The sequence below is a fragment of the Schistocerca nitens genome, chromosome 3 (assembly GCF_023898315.1).
Source record: "Schistocerca nitens isolate TAMUIC-IGC-003100 chromosome 3, iqSchNite1.1, whole genome shotgun sequence".
Lineage (NCBI taxonomy): Eukaryota > Metazoa > Arthropoda > Insecta > Orthoptera > Acrididae > Schistocerca > Schistocerca nitens.
The window spans coordinates 589,760,604-589,777,361 of NC_064616.1; the positions used below are offsets into that span (position 1 = coordinate 589,760,604).

At 44.3% G+C, this 16,758-nt stretch overlaps 1 protein-coding gene across 1 annotated transcript in view; it reads left to right on the forward strand.

Annotated features, from left to right (window-relative positions):
* The window catches only part of LOC126248503 (conserved oligomeric Golgi complex subunit 2), a 107,697-nt gene that overhangs the window by 53,726 nt on the left and 37,213 nt on the right, over window positions 1-16,758 (forward strand). Inside the window, exon 8 of the mRNA XM_049949541.1 lies at window positions 8,772-8,838. Within this exon, the coding sequence (XP_049805498.1) occupies window positions 8,772-8,838 (67 nt within the window). The remainder of the gene's footprint in view (window positions 1-8,771; window positions 8,839-16,758) is intronic.

Genomic DNA, 16,758 nt, shown 5'->3' on the forward strand with positions numbered 1-16,758 from the left:
TGGATTTCTGCGCTCCCTGTGGATGTTGTGCTTGACAGAAATGCTCCACACCTTACTGCCAATGACATATGCACTGTAGTTGAACAAGCTTGTAGCATATGTGGCCTGTTTACCATGTGCTATGTGTCATATAAGCATGCTACAGAGGACTTAACATTGCAGCTAGGTTAGCTCACATGACAGGTTGCGTAGAAAAGATGGAGAAGCACACCCACAACACAAAGGAAAAGGGAATACACCACTTTTTACAGACTCCGCAGCACATGATTGTCACTCGAGCCAGACTGGGGGAAGTGTTTCTACCATATAATCTTAGGAGGCAGTATATTAATGTAGATAACTGTGCTCACAGTTGGGATTGGGAAATGCTAGTCGCAGCTGGCCACAACTGAAGAGCAGCCTATGGCTAGGTGACGAGGCTTGCAGAGATATTTTGAATGGCACTTTGTGGTCACTGACATTACATACTCAAGTGTAGGCCTGGATTTTCTGTCATTGTATGATCCTAACCCTGTTGTGTGATGTAGTTGTGTCTTGGGCAACTTCAATACTTATGAATGACCAGCTGATCCAGTGCATTAAATTGACCCTGCATTTCCATGCAGGACCACATCCATTTTACACCTATTAATGAAAGTTTCATCTTTTTGTGGCCATGATTGCATGGGAACCACACACTTTGACGTTCACCAGTAATGATGCTTTTATTATGTCGCTGAATATTGAACGTGAACAGCAGGTAAAGTGGAAACCTGTCTACACAAGAAAATAAAAGTCATTGCTTGATACTAAGAAAATAAAAGTCACTGCTAGACAGGTCCACCTGTAAGGTTAACACTGCATCCCACCAATAGGAAGTTCTCACATCCTTGTTTCTCGAGCTCCCTCGGCACCTTTTTCAGATGCTTCAGCCTATTCTCTGGGTGAGGTTCTGCTGCAGCATGACAACTGAGCCTGAGAACTGTTAGGTTTTCTCCAAAAAGCTGACAGAAAACAGTGATCTTCACTACCATTGTATACAGAGCCCTTGCATGCCTAAGAGGCTGTAAAACATTTTAGGTTATGGTTGAAGATCACGTCTTCACCCAGTGCACCAACTGTCAACTGCTGATGTTCACATTTTCACAATTCTGGAACAACTATCTGCCACTTCCTGGCAGATTAAAACTGTGTGCCCGACCGAGACTTGAACTCGGGACCTTACCTTTCGCGGGCAAGTGCTCTACCATCTGAGCTACCGAAGCACGACTCACGCCCGGTACTCACAGCTTTACTTCTGCCAGTATCTCGTCTCCTACCTTCCAAACTTTACAGAAGCTCTCCTGCGAACCTTGCAGAACTAGCACTCCTGAAAGAAAGGATATAGCGGAGACATGGGTTAGCCACAGCCTGGGGGATGTTTCCAGAATGAGATTTTCACTCTGCGGCGGAGTGTGCGCTGATATGAAACTTCCTGGTTGATTAAAACTGTGTGCCCGACCGAGACTCGAACTCGGGACCTTTGCCTTTCGCGGGCAAGTGCTCTACCATCTGAGCTACCGAAGCACGACTCACGCCCGGTCCTCACAGCTTTACTTCTGCCAGTATCTCGTCTCCTACCTTCCAAACTTTACAGAAGCTCTCCTGCGAACCTTGCAGAACTAGCACTCCTGAAAGAAAGGATATAGTGGAGACCTGGCTTAGCCACAGCCTGGGGGATGTTTCCAGAATGAGATTTTCACTCTGCAGCGGAGTGTGCGCTGATATGAAACTTCCTGGCAGGTTAAAACTGTGTGCCCGACCGAGACTCGAACTCAGGACCTTTGCCTTTCGCGGGCAAGTGCTCTACCATCTGAGCTACCAGAAGCACGACTCACGCCCGGTCCCCACAGCTTTGGTAGAGCACTTGCCCGCGAAAGGCAAAGGTCCCGAGTTCGAGTCTCGGTCGGGCACACAGTTTTAATCTGCCAGGAAGTTTCATATCAGCGCACACTCCATTGCAGAGTGAAAATCTCATTCTGGAACTATCTGCCAGTCCAGCGGAATCCACTGCGAGGCACTGATGTAGTAGGCTTCTATGATGAAGCCACTGGCTGGCTCAGGCTGTATGTATTTCCATCACAATGCCACAACGTATTCAAGTCCTTGCATGGTCTAAGTCATCCAGCCAACTACAACAGGAGAGCCTTGATGACACAGCCCTTATATGCCCTAGTGTGCAGAAAGATTGCTCTTCATTGACCCAGGAATGCGTCCTGTTCTGAAAGTGCAAACTGCACCTCTCAAAAACTTTGTTACTTCCAAGACATGTATTACTCCCCAGCAAAGGGGTCTTGTTGACTCTTTACTAGTTTCTCACAACTTCCGCTATTGCCTGAGAGTCATCAACATGTTCATGAGATGGCTGGAAGTTTTGCCACTGCAAGAACAAACATCAGAAAGCTGGATACATGTCTTCAGCTTTGTTTGGATAGTGCGTTTTGGCTGCCCAAAACAAGTGACATCCGACCAACGTCACCAATAAGAAGTGGAGGTGTTCTGTATCATGGTGTGATTGTATGACTTTCACCTCAGAGGAGTGACATCACACCATGCTGTTTCTAATGACATGGTAGAAAGCCTTCACCATTTACTTAATGTTCTGCGATCAGACCTTGGCGGACACACGCACACTAGTAATGCTTGGAGTATGGAATGTGCTGAAGGGCTGACTAGTGTCTGAGGCAGGTCTCATGTACAGCAAGCCTATGCAGTTGCAGATGAGTTCCTTCTTCCATCTGTCACACCTGCCTACACGATACCTGGATTCATTACAAACATTCATAAGGTGATGGAAGAGCTGCAGTCTACATCTGCCTGATACCACAACAAATAAGCTATATTTGTAAAGTGTCCACCATAGGTATTACACAAGTAAACAGCCCAGGTATAAACAAATGAACAAAGTTTATTTGAATGTAGAGAAACATAATTCAACTTAATAATGACAGATCATGGGAATCATGAAACAAATTAAACTCACTTGGTTAAGCACAAACAGTCTTTCAGTACTTGGAAGGAGAAAACAAAGTGTTATAGTTCTGAACTATCTTAGTAAAGGAAAAACCCACATGAAGTCAACTGAGTAGGACATAAAAATAGTTCAACTGTCTGGTAATGAGGAAAACAAAGTGATGTACTAAGCCTTGGCTGTGAAAGATAGGAATCCAGCTCTGATCATAAATTGTTAACACACTTCAGATAAACATTTTTGGAGTAAAGCTCTTGAGTATCTTAGAAAAATAACTAAGTCTGTTCAAAGTTCACAACACATTTGTGATAATGGCAAAGTCCAATAGAAACTAAATCTAACAACATAGTCCGGCAAGAAACAGCTAGATTCTGAGTTTCAAAGAAGAATGTTCTATGTCTGGTGAGGCCGAACAACTGGCAGTCTCATAAATATTATGGCAGGTTTTGTAAAGAGGCCACACTGCAGGATCCAGGATGAGGAGACTGGCTCATACAGTGATACCAGCGTAGTGACAACCCCAGACTGAGCTCCTGATTGTGAAAATGCAGTAAGCATCTGGCACCTGGTCCAGGAAGCTCCCTCTGTGGGAACTCACTGCCCAGGACCCATGCATCACCCTAAATACAGCCATTGGTGCCAGGATATATTCAGTCTTGCTTCATGTCACATGGCTGCTGTAAGATATAGGTCTGTGGTGCCAGTGGTCTCTGCTGGAGCTTTGATCACCAACTGGCAAGTGTGTGTGTCACGATAGCCCCAAATATCTTCTGCAAGGAAGCAGGCTGCCTATGTAACTGGGATGTAGTTTGGGTTGTAGGCTGGGTAAGCAAAAGGTCTAACCATAGCAATTTGTTTTCACAGACATAACCACACATCTTTGTGAGCCAAGGCCCCTTGCATAAAGCTTCAGAGATGCCTTACCAAGGCCCCTGCTTGGCTATTGAGTGTGGTGAGAGGACACTGACTTTACAGATAAAAGGGGAAAAGAAAATCGTGTCCATCGATCTTTGTGAACCAGCATACGAGAGTACTGACAAATTGCTGAATCACAGGCCACTACTGTACGGGCCTACGTTCACCCCCCACCATCAGCAACTCACCTGGCAGCTGCCACACAGCCAGACCCAGGTGCTGCACCACACTAGATGTCAACAGAAGAAGGAACAACTGTGACAATGTGATGTGGACAATGAGAGCAGTTCCAACTGAACCCATAGGCGATTTCAAAAACTGACAATTGTTTTTTGATGACTACTGGTTTTTTATAAACTCGTTATTAGCCAAGGTCACATATTGGAAATTTCATAACTGGTTTTGACCATTGCCAGTCATATTCAGATCAAAATATACACAGCAGTATTGGCTGTTGACAATGCAAAGGTATGTCAGCTTCAACTCGTAGTTGTAATATTTATAAATCATAAGTACAGACAAGCATTTTCATCGTGCCTTTCAAAGTAACAAACCTAATAGCCAAGCTGTCTGTTGACAGTGACAGGCAAAGCCATAAATCCCTTGAAGAAAAAAAATTCCTAGCAGTTGGACGAAAGCTCAGGTCACATTCATCTAGAAGAAGGGCAGCAGAACTAACCTGTTTGAGACAAACAGATCTGTTTGCCGATCTGCCCATGCGAGCTAGCTCATGCTCATGTCTCAGCAGTGGGCAACCAGACGGTGTAGGGCGAGTGATGAAGGGTGAAGGGGATGGGAGCGGAGGGATGTATTGGAGAAACTCATTGAGGAGTCCATTCTACGACCACTAATGTTGGTTCTATGGAGATATCATAGCTAACACTTGGTTCAAATGGCTCTGAGCACTATGGGACTGCTGTGGTCATAAGTCCCCTAGAACTTAGAACTACCTAAACCTAACTAACCTAAGGACAGCACACAACACCCAGCCATCACGAGGCAGAGAAAATCCCTGACCCCGCCGGGAATCGAACCCGGGAACCCGGGCGTGGGAAGCGAGAACGCTACCGCACGACCTAACACTTGGTTCAAGAATCATGAAAGAAGGTTGTATACATGGAATAACCCTGGAGATACTAGAAGATATCAGATAGATTATATAATGGTAAGACAGAGATTTAGGAACCAGGTTTTAAATTGTAAGACATTTCCAGTGGCAGATGTGGACTCTGACCACAATCTATTGGTTATGAACTGTAGATTAAAACTGAAGAAACTGCAAAAAGGTGGGAATTTGAGGAGATGGGACCTGGATAAACTGAAAGAACCAGGGGTTGTAGATAGTTTCGGGAAGAGCATAAAGGAACAATTGACAAGAAGGGGGGAAAGAAATACAGTAGAAGAAGAATGGATAGCTTTGAGGGATGAAGTGGTGAAGGCAGCAGAGTATAAAGTAGGTAAAAAGACGAGGGCTAGTAGAAATCCTTGGGTGACAGAAGAAATACTGAATTTAATTGATGAAAGGAGAAAATATAAAAATGCAGTAAATGAAGCAGGCAAAAAGGAATACAAACATCTCAAAAATGAGATCGACAGGAAGTGCAAAATGGCTAAACAGGGATGGCTAAAGGACAAATATAAGGATGTAGAGGCTTACCTCACTAAGGGTAAGGTAGATACTGCCTACAGGAAAATTAAAGAGACCTTTGGAGAAAAGAGAACCACATGTATGAATATCAAGGGCTCAGATGGAAGCAAAGAAGGGAAAGTAGAAAGGTGGAAGGAGTATATAGAGGGACTATACAAGGGCAATGTTCTTGAGGACAATATTATGGAAATGGAAGAGGATGTAGATGAAGATGAAATGGGAGATATGATACTGCGTGAAGAATTTGATAGAGCACTGAAAGACCTAAGTCGAAACAAGGCGCCGGGAGTAGACAACATTCCATTAGAACTACTGACGGCCTTGGGCGAGCCAGTCATGACAAAACTCTACCATCTGGTGAGCAAAATGTATGAGACAGGCGAAATACCCTCAGACTTCAAGAAAAATATAATAATTCCAATCCCAAAGAAAGCAGGTGTTGACAGATGTGAAAATTACCGAACTGTCAGTTTAATAAGTCACGGCTGCAAAATACTAACGCGAATTCTGTACAGACGAATGGAAAAACTGGTAGAAGCCGACCTCGGGGAAGATCAGTTCGGATTCCGTAGAAACATGGGAACATGTGAGGCAATACTGACCCTATGACTTATCTTAGAAGCTAGATTAAGAAAAGGCAAACCTACGTTTATAGCATTTGTAGACTTGGAGAAAGCTTTTGACAATGTTGACTGGAATAATCTCTTTCAAATTCTGAAGGTGGCAGGGGTAAAATACAGGTAGCAAAAGGCTATTTACAATTTGTACAGAAACCAGATGGCAGTTATAAGAATCGAGGGACATGAAAGGGAAGCAGTGGTTGGGAAGGGAGTGAGACAGGGTTGCAGCCTCTCCCCGATGTTATTCAATCTGTATATTGAGCAAGCAGTAAAGGAAACAAAAGAAAAATTCGGAATAGGTATTAAAATCCATGGAGAAGAAATAAAAACTTTAAGGTTCGCCGATTACATTGTAATTCTGTCAGAGACAGCAAAGGACTTGCAAGAGCAGTTGAATGGAATGGACAGTGTATTGAAGAGAGGATATAAGATGAACATCAACTAAAGCAAAATGAGGATAATGGAATGTAGTCAAATTAAGTCAGGTGATGCTGAGGGAATTAGATTAGGAAATGAGACATTTAAAGTTGTAAAGGAGTTTGGCTATTTGGGGAGCAAAGTAACTGATGATGGTCGAACTAGAGAGGATATCAAATGTAGACTGGCAATGGCAAGGAAAGCGTTTCTGAAGAAGAGAAATTTGTTAACATCGAGTATAGATTTAAATGTCAGGAAGTCGTTTCTGAAAGTATTTGTATGGAGTGTAGCCATGTATGGAAGTGAAACATGGACGATAAATAGTTTGGACAAGAAGAGAATAGAAGCCTTTGAAATGTGGTGCTACAGAAGAATGCTGAAGATTAGATGGGTAGATCACATAACTAATGAGGAAGTATTGAATAGGATTGGGGAGAAGAGGAGTTTGTGGCACAACTTGACAAGAAGAAGGGATCGGTTGGTAGGACATGTTCTGAGGCATCAAGGGATCACCAATTTAGTATTGGAGGGCAGTGTGGAGGGTAAAAATCATAGAGGGAGACCAAGAGATGAATACACTAAACAGATTCAGAAGGATGTAGGCTGCAGTATGTATTGGGAGATGAAGAAGCTTGCACAGGGTAGAGTAGCATGGAGAGCTGCATCAAACCAGTCTCAGGACTGAAGACCACAACAACAACATGGAGATATAGTGCTTTATGGTGGTTAATTACTCCCTTTCATTGCAAATTTATTTTCTAGAATGTTGCAGTGATGAGAAATGACAACAAAATGAAACTTAAATTTCTTTTAATTGATGAAGTGAAGAACGTGGCACATCTAAGTATGAAATGTGACATTTTTTGTGATTGATGCTGCCTTACGATGAATATCATTTTCAGATGATTTTCATGATCTCCTATTTTAAGCTTTTAAGTTGAAGTGTGTCAGTGAGCTTCTGAGTTTTCATTCTCATCATTGTGGAAAGCAGTTACTCATATGAGTATGTAGGTCCAAACATTGATGTAACTGTAGCTGCACTTAAAAAGTCATGGAAATATATATTGAGGAAAATTTTCATACAAATCTTTGAGAGTTATTTTATAATGAAACTTGTGATGTGGCTCTGTTTGCTATCTGCTCATGCGAGCTGGCTCATGCTCGTGCCTCAGCAGTGAGCAACAGGCTGGTGTCGGGCATAAGAACAGTGGTTGTGAAAAGATTCAACTGCAGGGACCAGAGGTGAATGTCATGCCTTGTCAATTACAACTGATTTCAAATTGCTGCTGCCAGTGAATGCAGGTCCATCTCAAGGAGTTTTTGAGCAAACACTGTGAAGGGAATTGTGTGCTTTGAATATTTGGAGTTGTGTACCTTGCAAAAGGTCATTGCTCACAGCAGTTTATAAAGTTGCATGTTTTCAGTGGGCCAAACAATAACAAAAATGGTCAGTACCTGACTGGAGAAGTGTATTATAGTCAGACAATTGGTGACTGTCGCTTTTCAAATTATGGAAGGTGGAGTGCACCAGTGACCCAATGAAGAATTTAACCCATTATGTGTGCAGAGTGTAGTTCAGGGTGGAGGTGATTCTTTATTATTATTATTATTAGTATTAGTATTTTCTTGCTATGTGGTGGCCCACTCATTCAGTGTACCGTGAACATGAATCAAGAAGTTTATTTCATTCTTGGTGACCAAGTGTTGCATTTTCTTCTACATCTTTTCGATGAATATGGTGTGGACATTCTCAATTCTCACCTTCCAAGTTGACAGTAGCTGTGTCACAGGGCTGCATACACATGTTCCTGGTTTGATAAACATGCAGGTACCCTATAACACCTCGACTGGCCTGTTAAATCACTCATACAGAATCCCATGGAATATGCATGGAACATTTGGAACAGCAGGTGAAATGTGGCGTTGAACGTCCCTGCGGTCAGGTAGCTCTATGGGATCTAATCATCAGTGTGTGGCTTGAGCTGAATGTGGTGTGCCTGAAGGAACTTGTGGACTTTCTTCCTCACTAAATTGAGGCCATTATCAAGGTCCGAAACTCCTGAGTGTGACTGATCTTTTATCAAATTTGCTTATTTGATACTCTAATAATCAACATGATTAGTACAGGCTGTGAAGGATAAAAATTAGATAAACTTGGATGAATTATCCTTTGCTGTTTCAGGTTTTGGAAATTAAATCTACTGATCCTTGCAAGATACAACTTTTGGATTAGTGCAGTATTACATAAGGTAAGTTTGTTGTGTGAACAGATTTTTGCAGTAAGAGGAGACATTTTGTCTAAAACTAAAATTTTGAAACTTACTGTAAATAACAGTGATATCTCTCTCTCTCTCTCTCTCTCTCTCTCTCTCTCTCTCTCTCTCTCTCTCTCTGTGTGTGTGTGTGTGTGTGTGTGAGAGAGAGAGAGAGAGAGAGAGAGAGAGAGAGAGAGAGAGGAGAGAGGGGGGGGGGGAGGGGGGGTTAGTATTATGAACTATCTAGTTCCTGTGCATATGATTTATTTAAAGCTGTTCTGTATAACATTTTTGGTAAATAGGGCATTGCACATCGCACTAAAATATGAATAAGAAAACATTATGATTTATTAGCATTCTGTTCAAGGTTAACAAACAGAACACTTTTGTTTATTACAAGAGTTCTGTAAAAACGTAGTCCGTGTGCACATGAAATTGCACCTAAAAGTATTATTTTCTGTTGTTCTAGTAAATGGGAATCTTATTAAGCCCACCAGATGGAAGAGATTGAAGGTACCCACAACTGTACTGTTAGAGTTGTAAAGTGTCACACAGAGATACTCTGGAAATTCAGATTGATGTCTTTGGGTGGTGGATTCTTCTCATGGAAAGGGATTAGCTACCTTATATGGGAATTGTTATAGTCAGGGGACTATAAGAGTGGAGAGAGGAGCAGTAGCATTTCAGAAACTGTGTTATGGCTAGGTAAAGGCAAATTTCTTTTGTATGGGGACAGGTAGAAAGAGTGAGAACACATGGTGAGGTTTGAAGGTGCATCAGTACTCAATGCTTTGTTTATGGTTGTACACGGTGGCCAACACTTTTTTTTTCCAACAGTCTCTGCCACTGTCATTAACACCAAGTTTAGACAATTTAGCACTTGCTGAAATTGGGATAAAGCCAAGTACAGAGCAGAGAATCTTGATATATTGCCTTTCTTAGTGCAGAATATTTAGCCTGTGCTCCTCTGTAACAAAGTAAATGACTGTCTTTGTCATCATCATCACCATCATCATATAACAACTTCGTATATGATTAGGTTTATGCAGTGCTCCAGAACAAATAACTTGAAAAATTGCAAAGTGCCTGTGCCAGAAGCTGTACGTGGACATATGTTTTCATATAATAGTCACTCTTCCTTACATTTTGGTTTATTCCCATTTGTTTTTCTGTGAACACTGGCATTAACAGTTTTTTGTTAGTGTAAAAAGTGCTATAAGGAACATTCTCTGTTCATCTCTGAAGCTGCTAAGTGAGATTTATTTATCTTATGTTCATATTATAAAAATTTTAATTGTCGGTGAAAAATGGTCAGAATTGGATTGATAACAGCATATTCTCTTGGTCACTGAAATTATATATGAGTTTACAGTGATGCCTAGAAAAAATTATTTTCTGTTTCACAACTTGTAGTAATTCTTGCAGTTGGCTACGTAATGTTACTAGAAATTGGTTATTCAAAGATATTTTCAGTACATCATATGCACATTGCCTCTTAGCCTAATCTTTCTGTGAGTTCTTCCTGAAAAACAATTCTTTCTTGTTATGGATTTTCTTCATGAAGTTTATCAGCAGTTAAATATTTATCAACTGAAATCTGTTTCTTATTCTATCTCTAATAACCTTGTAACAGATAGAACATTAATCCCATACCTTCCTTTCAACTTCCCCTCTTTTGCATTATCATTTGAACTATGTCACTGATTATGAAATACAAACTTCAGATCTTGCTATTGTCATTAGCAGCCTTCTGAATGCACTTTATGAGGTTTTCTTTCACATTTTGCATAGTCATACCCTCTTCCTCACAAACATAAAAGTGTTTACAATACATTTTGGCTGCAGTTTTACTTTTCGAATGCAGAGAACATAACACAACATGAATTTTGAACTACGCAGGACTTGATTTTGTGAACTGCAGTACATGCAGGAATGAAGTCCATGATGAAAAATCATCTTTTCTCAAATTTATTTTAGCTTTACTCTGACTGTTATAACCTTTAATCACTAATAAATTGCGTGGATATACAAAAGTAGAAACACGAGCGGGTTACATGCTACTAACTCTGTATCTGTCATTCGACTGCCATGCCGTGACATGCGGCCGGCGCCGTTCATAGCCAGGTGGCGCTCCCGCGCTCGGCCGAGCTGCGGAGCGCCTCTATCGCCATGTTCGCGTACTGACGTAGCGGCATTTTTAAATCTCGTGGCACTGTCACAACACTTTTCCCCCCTTTGAAAAAAAAAAAAAAAAAAAAAAAAAAAAAACACTCACTTCCTTGGAGACACGGACAGTGCGGAGACATCCATGGCCTCTTGGGAGGCCCAGAGAAGATCCCGCAGAGAAACACGAGAGTATGGTCGAAAGTGTCCAGGACGGAAGCTTGCACGTGGAACGTGCCTCCTGGAAGAGATGATGGGTGAAAACTCCGGAGCAGCATCCATAGGTGTCGTGGACCTGGGGGTGTGCTCCAGCGAGATGGGTCCCGGAGAAGGCTGCGTCGCGACTGGGGCCGGTTCCGGCGTACTCAGAAGCGGTAGCGACGTCGGCTGCAGCAACACGCACGGAAGATCAGCAGCAGCGACAGGACTGGCTTCTCGGGCTGGTGGAGGCGAAAGAAGGGGCGGTGGCACCGGCATGGCCACCACTCGTGGGCGCATCTGGTCGTAATGGCGAACAACCATGCCGTCGTCCGTACGTATTTCACAAAGCCGGCGGCCGCGAAGAGCCTGGACCACCCCTGGAATCCATTTAGGGCGAGATCCATACCCTTGTGCCCACACGTTGGCGACCACCGAGTATTTTCCTGCACTAGGGGACACAGTACAAGGCCTGACAGGGTGAAGCAGGTGCAGTAGAGTGCGCGGTTGGCGGCCATGCAAGAGTTCAGCAGGGCTGCGATCACCCAGAGGTGTGAAGCGATAAGAACTCAGAAATTACAACAGAGCGTCATCTGTGGAAAAATCACTAAGGAATTTTTTCATCTGGCTTTTGAAAGTGCGGACAAGGCGCTCGACTTGCCCATTCGATTGCGGATGGAAGGGCGGTGCTGTAACATGATGAATCCCTTGTCCAGTACAAAAATCACGGAAGGCCTGCGAAGAGAACTGAGGGCCATTGTCTGTGACAATCGTGGATGGAAGACCTTCGAGCGCAAAGATTTTGGACAAAGCTAGCGTCGCCGCCACAGTGGTGGGCGACGGACATCGAACAACAAACGGAAACTTCGAGAAGGCGTCAATCAACAGTAGCCAATAAGTGCCGAGGAAGGGGCCGGCAAAGTCAGCGTGCACTCGTGCCCACGGCTGCGCCGGATCAGGCCACGGAGAGGGCATTGTACGGGGTGCAGCCAGTTGTTGAGCACACTGACCACACGCAGCGACCATGTGGGCGATGTCCGAATCAATACCGGGCCAATAAACGTGCCTGCGGGCCAGGGACTTAGTCCGAGAAATCCCCCAATGGCCTTCATGCAATAGTTTGAGAACATCTTTGCGAAGAGAGGCTGGCACCACAACCCGTGGAGATGCGCCATCCGTGGCCAGAAGAACAACACCCTCACGAACAGACAGACAAAGGCGCAAGGCATGGTAGTTGCGAAGGTGATCCGATGCCCGGCCCTTTGTCCTGTCCGGCCAACCCCGTTGAACAAAACCGATCACCTGATGCAGGACCTGGTCCCGCGCAGTAGCCGACGCGACCTGCGAACCTGTAAGTGGAAAACCCTCGACCGCACGACGTTCTTCCTCATCAATGTGGAAACAGAGTAGTTCATCTCGATCGAAAACCGGGTCGGGGCCCATCGGCAAACGCGACAACGCGTCAGTGTTGGCGTGCTGGGCCGTGGGGCGATAGTGAGTCTCATAGTGAAAACGAGACAAGTATAAGGCCCAACGTTGCAGGCGGTGAGCTGCCTTATCCGGAAGCGACGCCGAGGGGCTGAACAGAGAGACCAGCAGCTTGTGGTCGGTGATGAGGTGAAACTTAGAACCATACAAAAACACGCTGAACTTTTTTAGAGCATAAATGATAGCGAGCGCCTCCTTTTCGATTTGAGAGTAACGCCGTTGAGCATCGTTGAGGGTCTTGGAAGCGTAGGCGATAGGTCGTTCCGACCCATCCTCATACCGATGGGCGAGAACAGCGCCTAGGCCATACTGTGACGCGTCAGTCGCCAGAACCAAGTGCTGACCTGGACGGAATGTGGCAAGACAAGGCGCCGACTGCAAATGAGCCTTCAGGCGGACAAAAGCCTGCTCACACTCGTCGGACCAACAGAAAGGAACGTTTTTGCGTAACAGCTGATGCAGAGGATGAGCCACCGCTGCCGTGGATGGAAAGAATTTGTGATAATAAGCAACCGTGCCTAGAAACGCCTGAAGTTCTTTGACCGTAGACGGCTGGGGTGGAGCGGTAATGGCCGCAACGTGCTGTCTTAGAGGACGTATACCCTCATGGGACAAGTGGAAACCAAGATACACAATGGAGGGTTGGAAGAACTGTGACTTGTCCAGATTGCACTTCAACCCAGCTGAATGCAGAATCCGAAACAGTGAACGCAAATTGCGAAGGTGCTCCTCAGTGGAGGCCCCCGTGACAACAATGTCATCCAGGTAGTTGATGCAGCCGGGAACGGAAGCCGTGTGCTGTTCCAAAAACCGCTGAAAAATGGCCGGCGCACTAGTGACGCCAAATGGTAACCGCTGGTACTGATACAACCCACAAGGAGTGTTGATGACGAGAAATTCCTTGGAAGATGCATCCAACGGCAACTGATGGTACGCCTCCGATAAGTCAAGTTTGGAAAAGAACTGGCCCCCAGCGAGCTTGGTAAATAACTCCCCAGGACGGGGAAGAGGATAAGTGTCAATGAGGCTCTGAGCGTTGACAGTGGCTTTAAAATCACCACACAATCGCAGACTTCCGTTTGGTTTAGAAACCACCACGATGGGCGATGCCCATTCGCTGGAGGTAACAGGAAGGAGAATCCCCGAAGCTGTTAACCTGTCTATCTCAGCTTTGACAGGTGCACGCAACGCCATCGGAATAGGGCATGCCCGAAAAAACTTAGGGCGAGCTGTAGGTTTAAGAGTAATGTGGGCTTCAAAATCCTTGGCACGACCCAGACCAGCAGAGAACACGGACGAGAATTCAGAACACAAGCCATCCAGCTGTTGATACGGAATATCCTCAGATATGAGGTGCACATCATCATCAATGGAGAACCCGAACAACTGGAAAGCATCATAACCGAACAGGTTTTCAGTGCCCGCATGATCCACCACATAAAACGTGAGGGGCCTAACAACAGACTTGTAGGCAGTGGAAGCATCAAACTGGCCAACGATAGGAATTTTCTGCTTATTATAAGTTCGTAGATTTCGTGTAACTGGAGACAAGGGAGGGGAGCCCAACTCCAAATACGTGCGAGAATTAATGAGAGTTACTGCAGAGCCAGTGTCCACTTGCATGCGAATGTCTTTATCCAGAACACGAGCAGTAACAAACAATTTATTTGTTTGAGAAAGCACACAGTTAACATCCATGTCCGATGCCTCATCCTCGTCGACAGGAACTTTAGGGGACTGACACACAGAAGCAATGTGGCCTTTTTTCCTACATGAATTATACGTGGCCCAACGTTTTGGACACGCGGCCCTGTCATGCTGTACGAAACAACGTGGACAAGAAGGAAGTGCAGAACGAACCTGCTTCTGTGGTTGCTGTTTTCGCTGCGAGCGTGGCGGCCCAACGCGACGTTGTTGACGCGAGTGCACCGCCGCCACATCGTCGTTCCCCTGTGAAACAGGCAAATTGTCCGCGTCGAAAGTGGTTTGTACAGTGCCTACATCACACCACGCGTCTATTTGCGCACCAGCAGCGTGAGACACTTCAAAAGATTGAGCGATGCTGAGAACTTCCGACAACGACGGGTTTGGCAATTGTAAGGCACGTTGCCGAACTTCTTTATCAGGAGCAAGCCATAGAATAGCGTCCCTAACCATTGAATCAGCATAAGACTCGTAATGAGTGTCCGTGACAAACTGACATTTCCAACTCAGACCGTGTAGTTCCACCGCCCAAGCCCGGTAAGATTGATGGGGCTGTTTACAACACCGGTAGAACGCCACGCGGGCGGCAACGACGTGGGTGTTTTTTCGGTAATAGGTAGACAATAATTCACACATTTCTTGGAAGGACAGAGAGGCAGGTTCCCGCAGAGGGGCTAACTGAGATAGCAGCTGATAGATCCGTGGGGAAATCCAAGATATAAATAACGACTTACACATAGGAGCGTCGACAACGCCGAAAGCCAAGAAGTGTTGCCGCAAACACTTGTCATAATCCTCCCAGTCTTCAGCGGCCTCGTCGTAAGGAGGGAACGGAGGCGGAGAAGAGGAAGACAGACGATGAGTAAGCGACGTCGACAACACCTGAATAGCAGCCGTCAGCTGTGTTTGTTGGGCCTGAATAGCAGCCATCAGCTATGTTTGTTGTTCAATGAGCGCTTGCATAAGCTGTTCCATGTCTGCCCCGACACGAACACACAATTCCACAACGCAGGAAAAAAAATATCCCATCCTCGTCGCCAAAAAGTGTTATAACCTTTAATCACTAATAAATTGCGTGGATATACAAAAGTAGAAACACGAGCGGGTTACATGCTACTAACTCCGTATCTGTCATTTGACTGCCGTGCCGTGACATGCGGCCGGCGCCGTTCATAGCCAGGTGGCGCTCCCGCGCTCGGCCGAGCTGCGGAGCGCCTCTATCGCCGTGTTCGCGTACTGACATAGCGGCACTTTTAAATCTCGTGGCACTGTCACAACACTGACTTTGCAAATATTGCTTATAGTTCAAATGTTAATCTCAAACGGTGCTCTATTGTGAAGTTACAAACATATTAAAGGCTAAAAGATCCCATATAGTAACATTTGTGGAAAATTATTTAGTGAAACTAAGTTTGTAGAATTGTGTGCTACCTTAATAAAATAAATAATCACATTTTGAAGGACTTACACAACCAAGGTCAGCTTGCTTTGTTGTCAGAATACTACTTATTTTTATTATTTCTGTGCTTGGTGGGGAGGAGAATAGTTACCAGTACTGAAATTTATCAGAAAATTGGTACGAATAACTAAGATAACTAACTATAATTTTGTGTACAGATAGGTGGAGGGGCCTCTTCATGACTGAATACATTTATATCTTCATACCAATGATTAGCTTGTCCTGTGGAAGACCACTAACAACAAAAGTCAATTTTGACCAGATTAAATTATAAAGTATTAGTGCACACTGTAGGAAAATAATTTTATTGCATTTTTGCATCCCTCTTTGAATTTTGCATTTTCTGACATTAACAGATTAACACAAAGTGGAAGCTGCATTCTAAGTAGTTTCTGAAGAGGAAAAGAAGTGTAAACCACAAGTCACAGCTTCTATAAATGAAGATACAAATGCCTATTAGACCACACTATTGGAAGGTGTGCTGCAGAATAAACCTCCATGTTGTGTTGTTACATACCTGCAGTTGTGTACATGGAATAAAGGGTTCATTAACTGTCTTATAACATACACTAATATACACTGAAATGCCAAAGAAACTGTTATAGTCACATGTATTCAAATACAGAGATATGTAAACAGGCAGAATATGGAGCTGTGGTCAGCAACACGTATATAAGACAACAAGTGTCTGGCTCAGTTGTTAGGTTGCTACAATGGCAGGTTATCAAAATTTAAGTGAGTCTGAACATGATGTAATAGTTGGTGCATGAGTGATGGGGCACAGCATCTCCAAGGTAGTGATGAAATGGGGATATTCCCATATGACCATTTCACGACTGTACCATGAATATCAGGAATCCGGCAAAACATCAAAGCTGTGACATCACTGTGGCCAGAAGAAG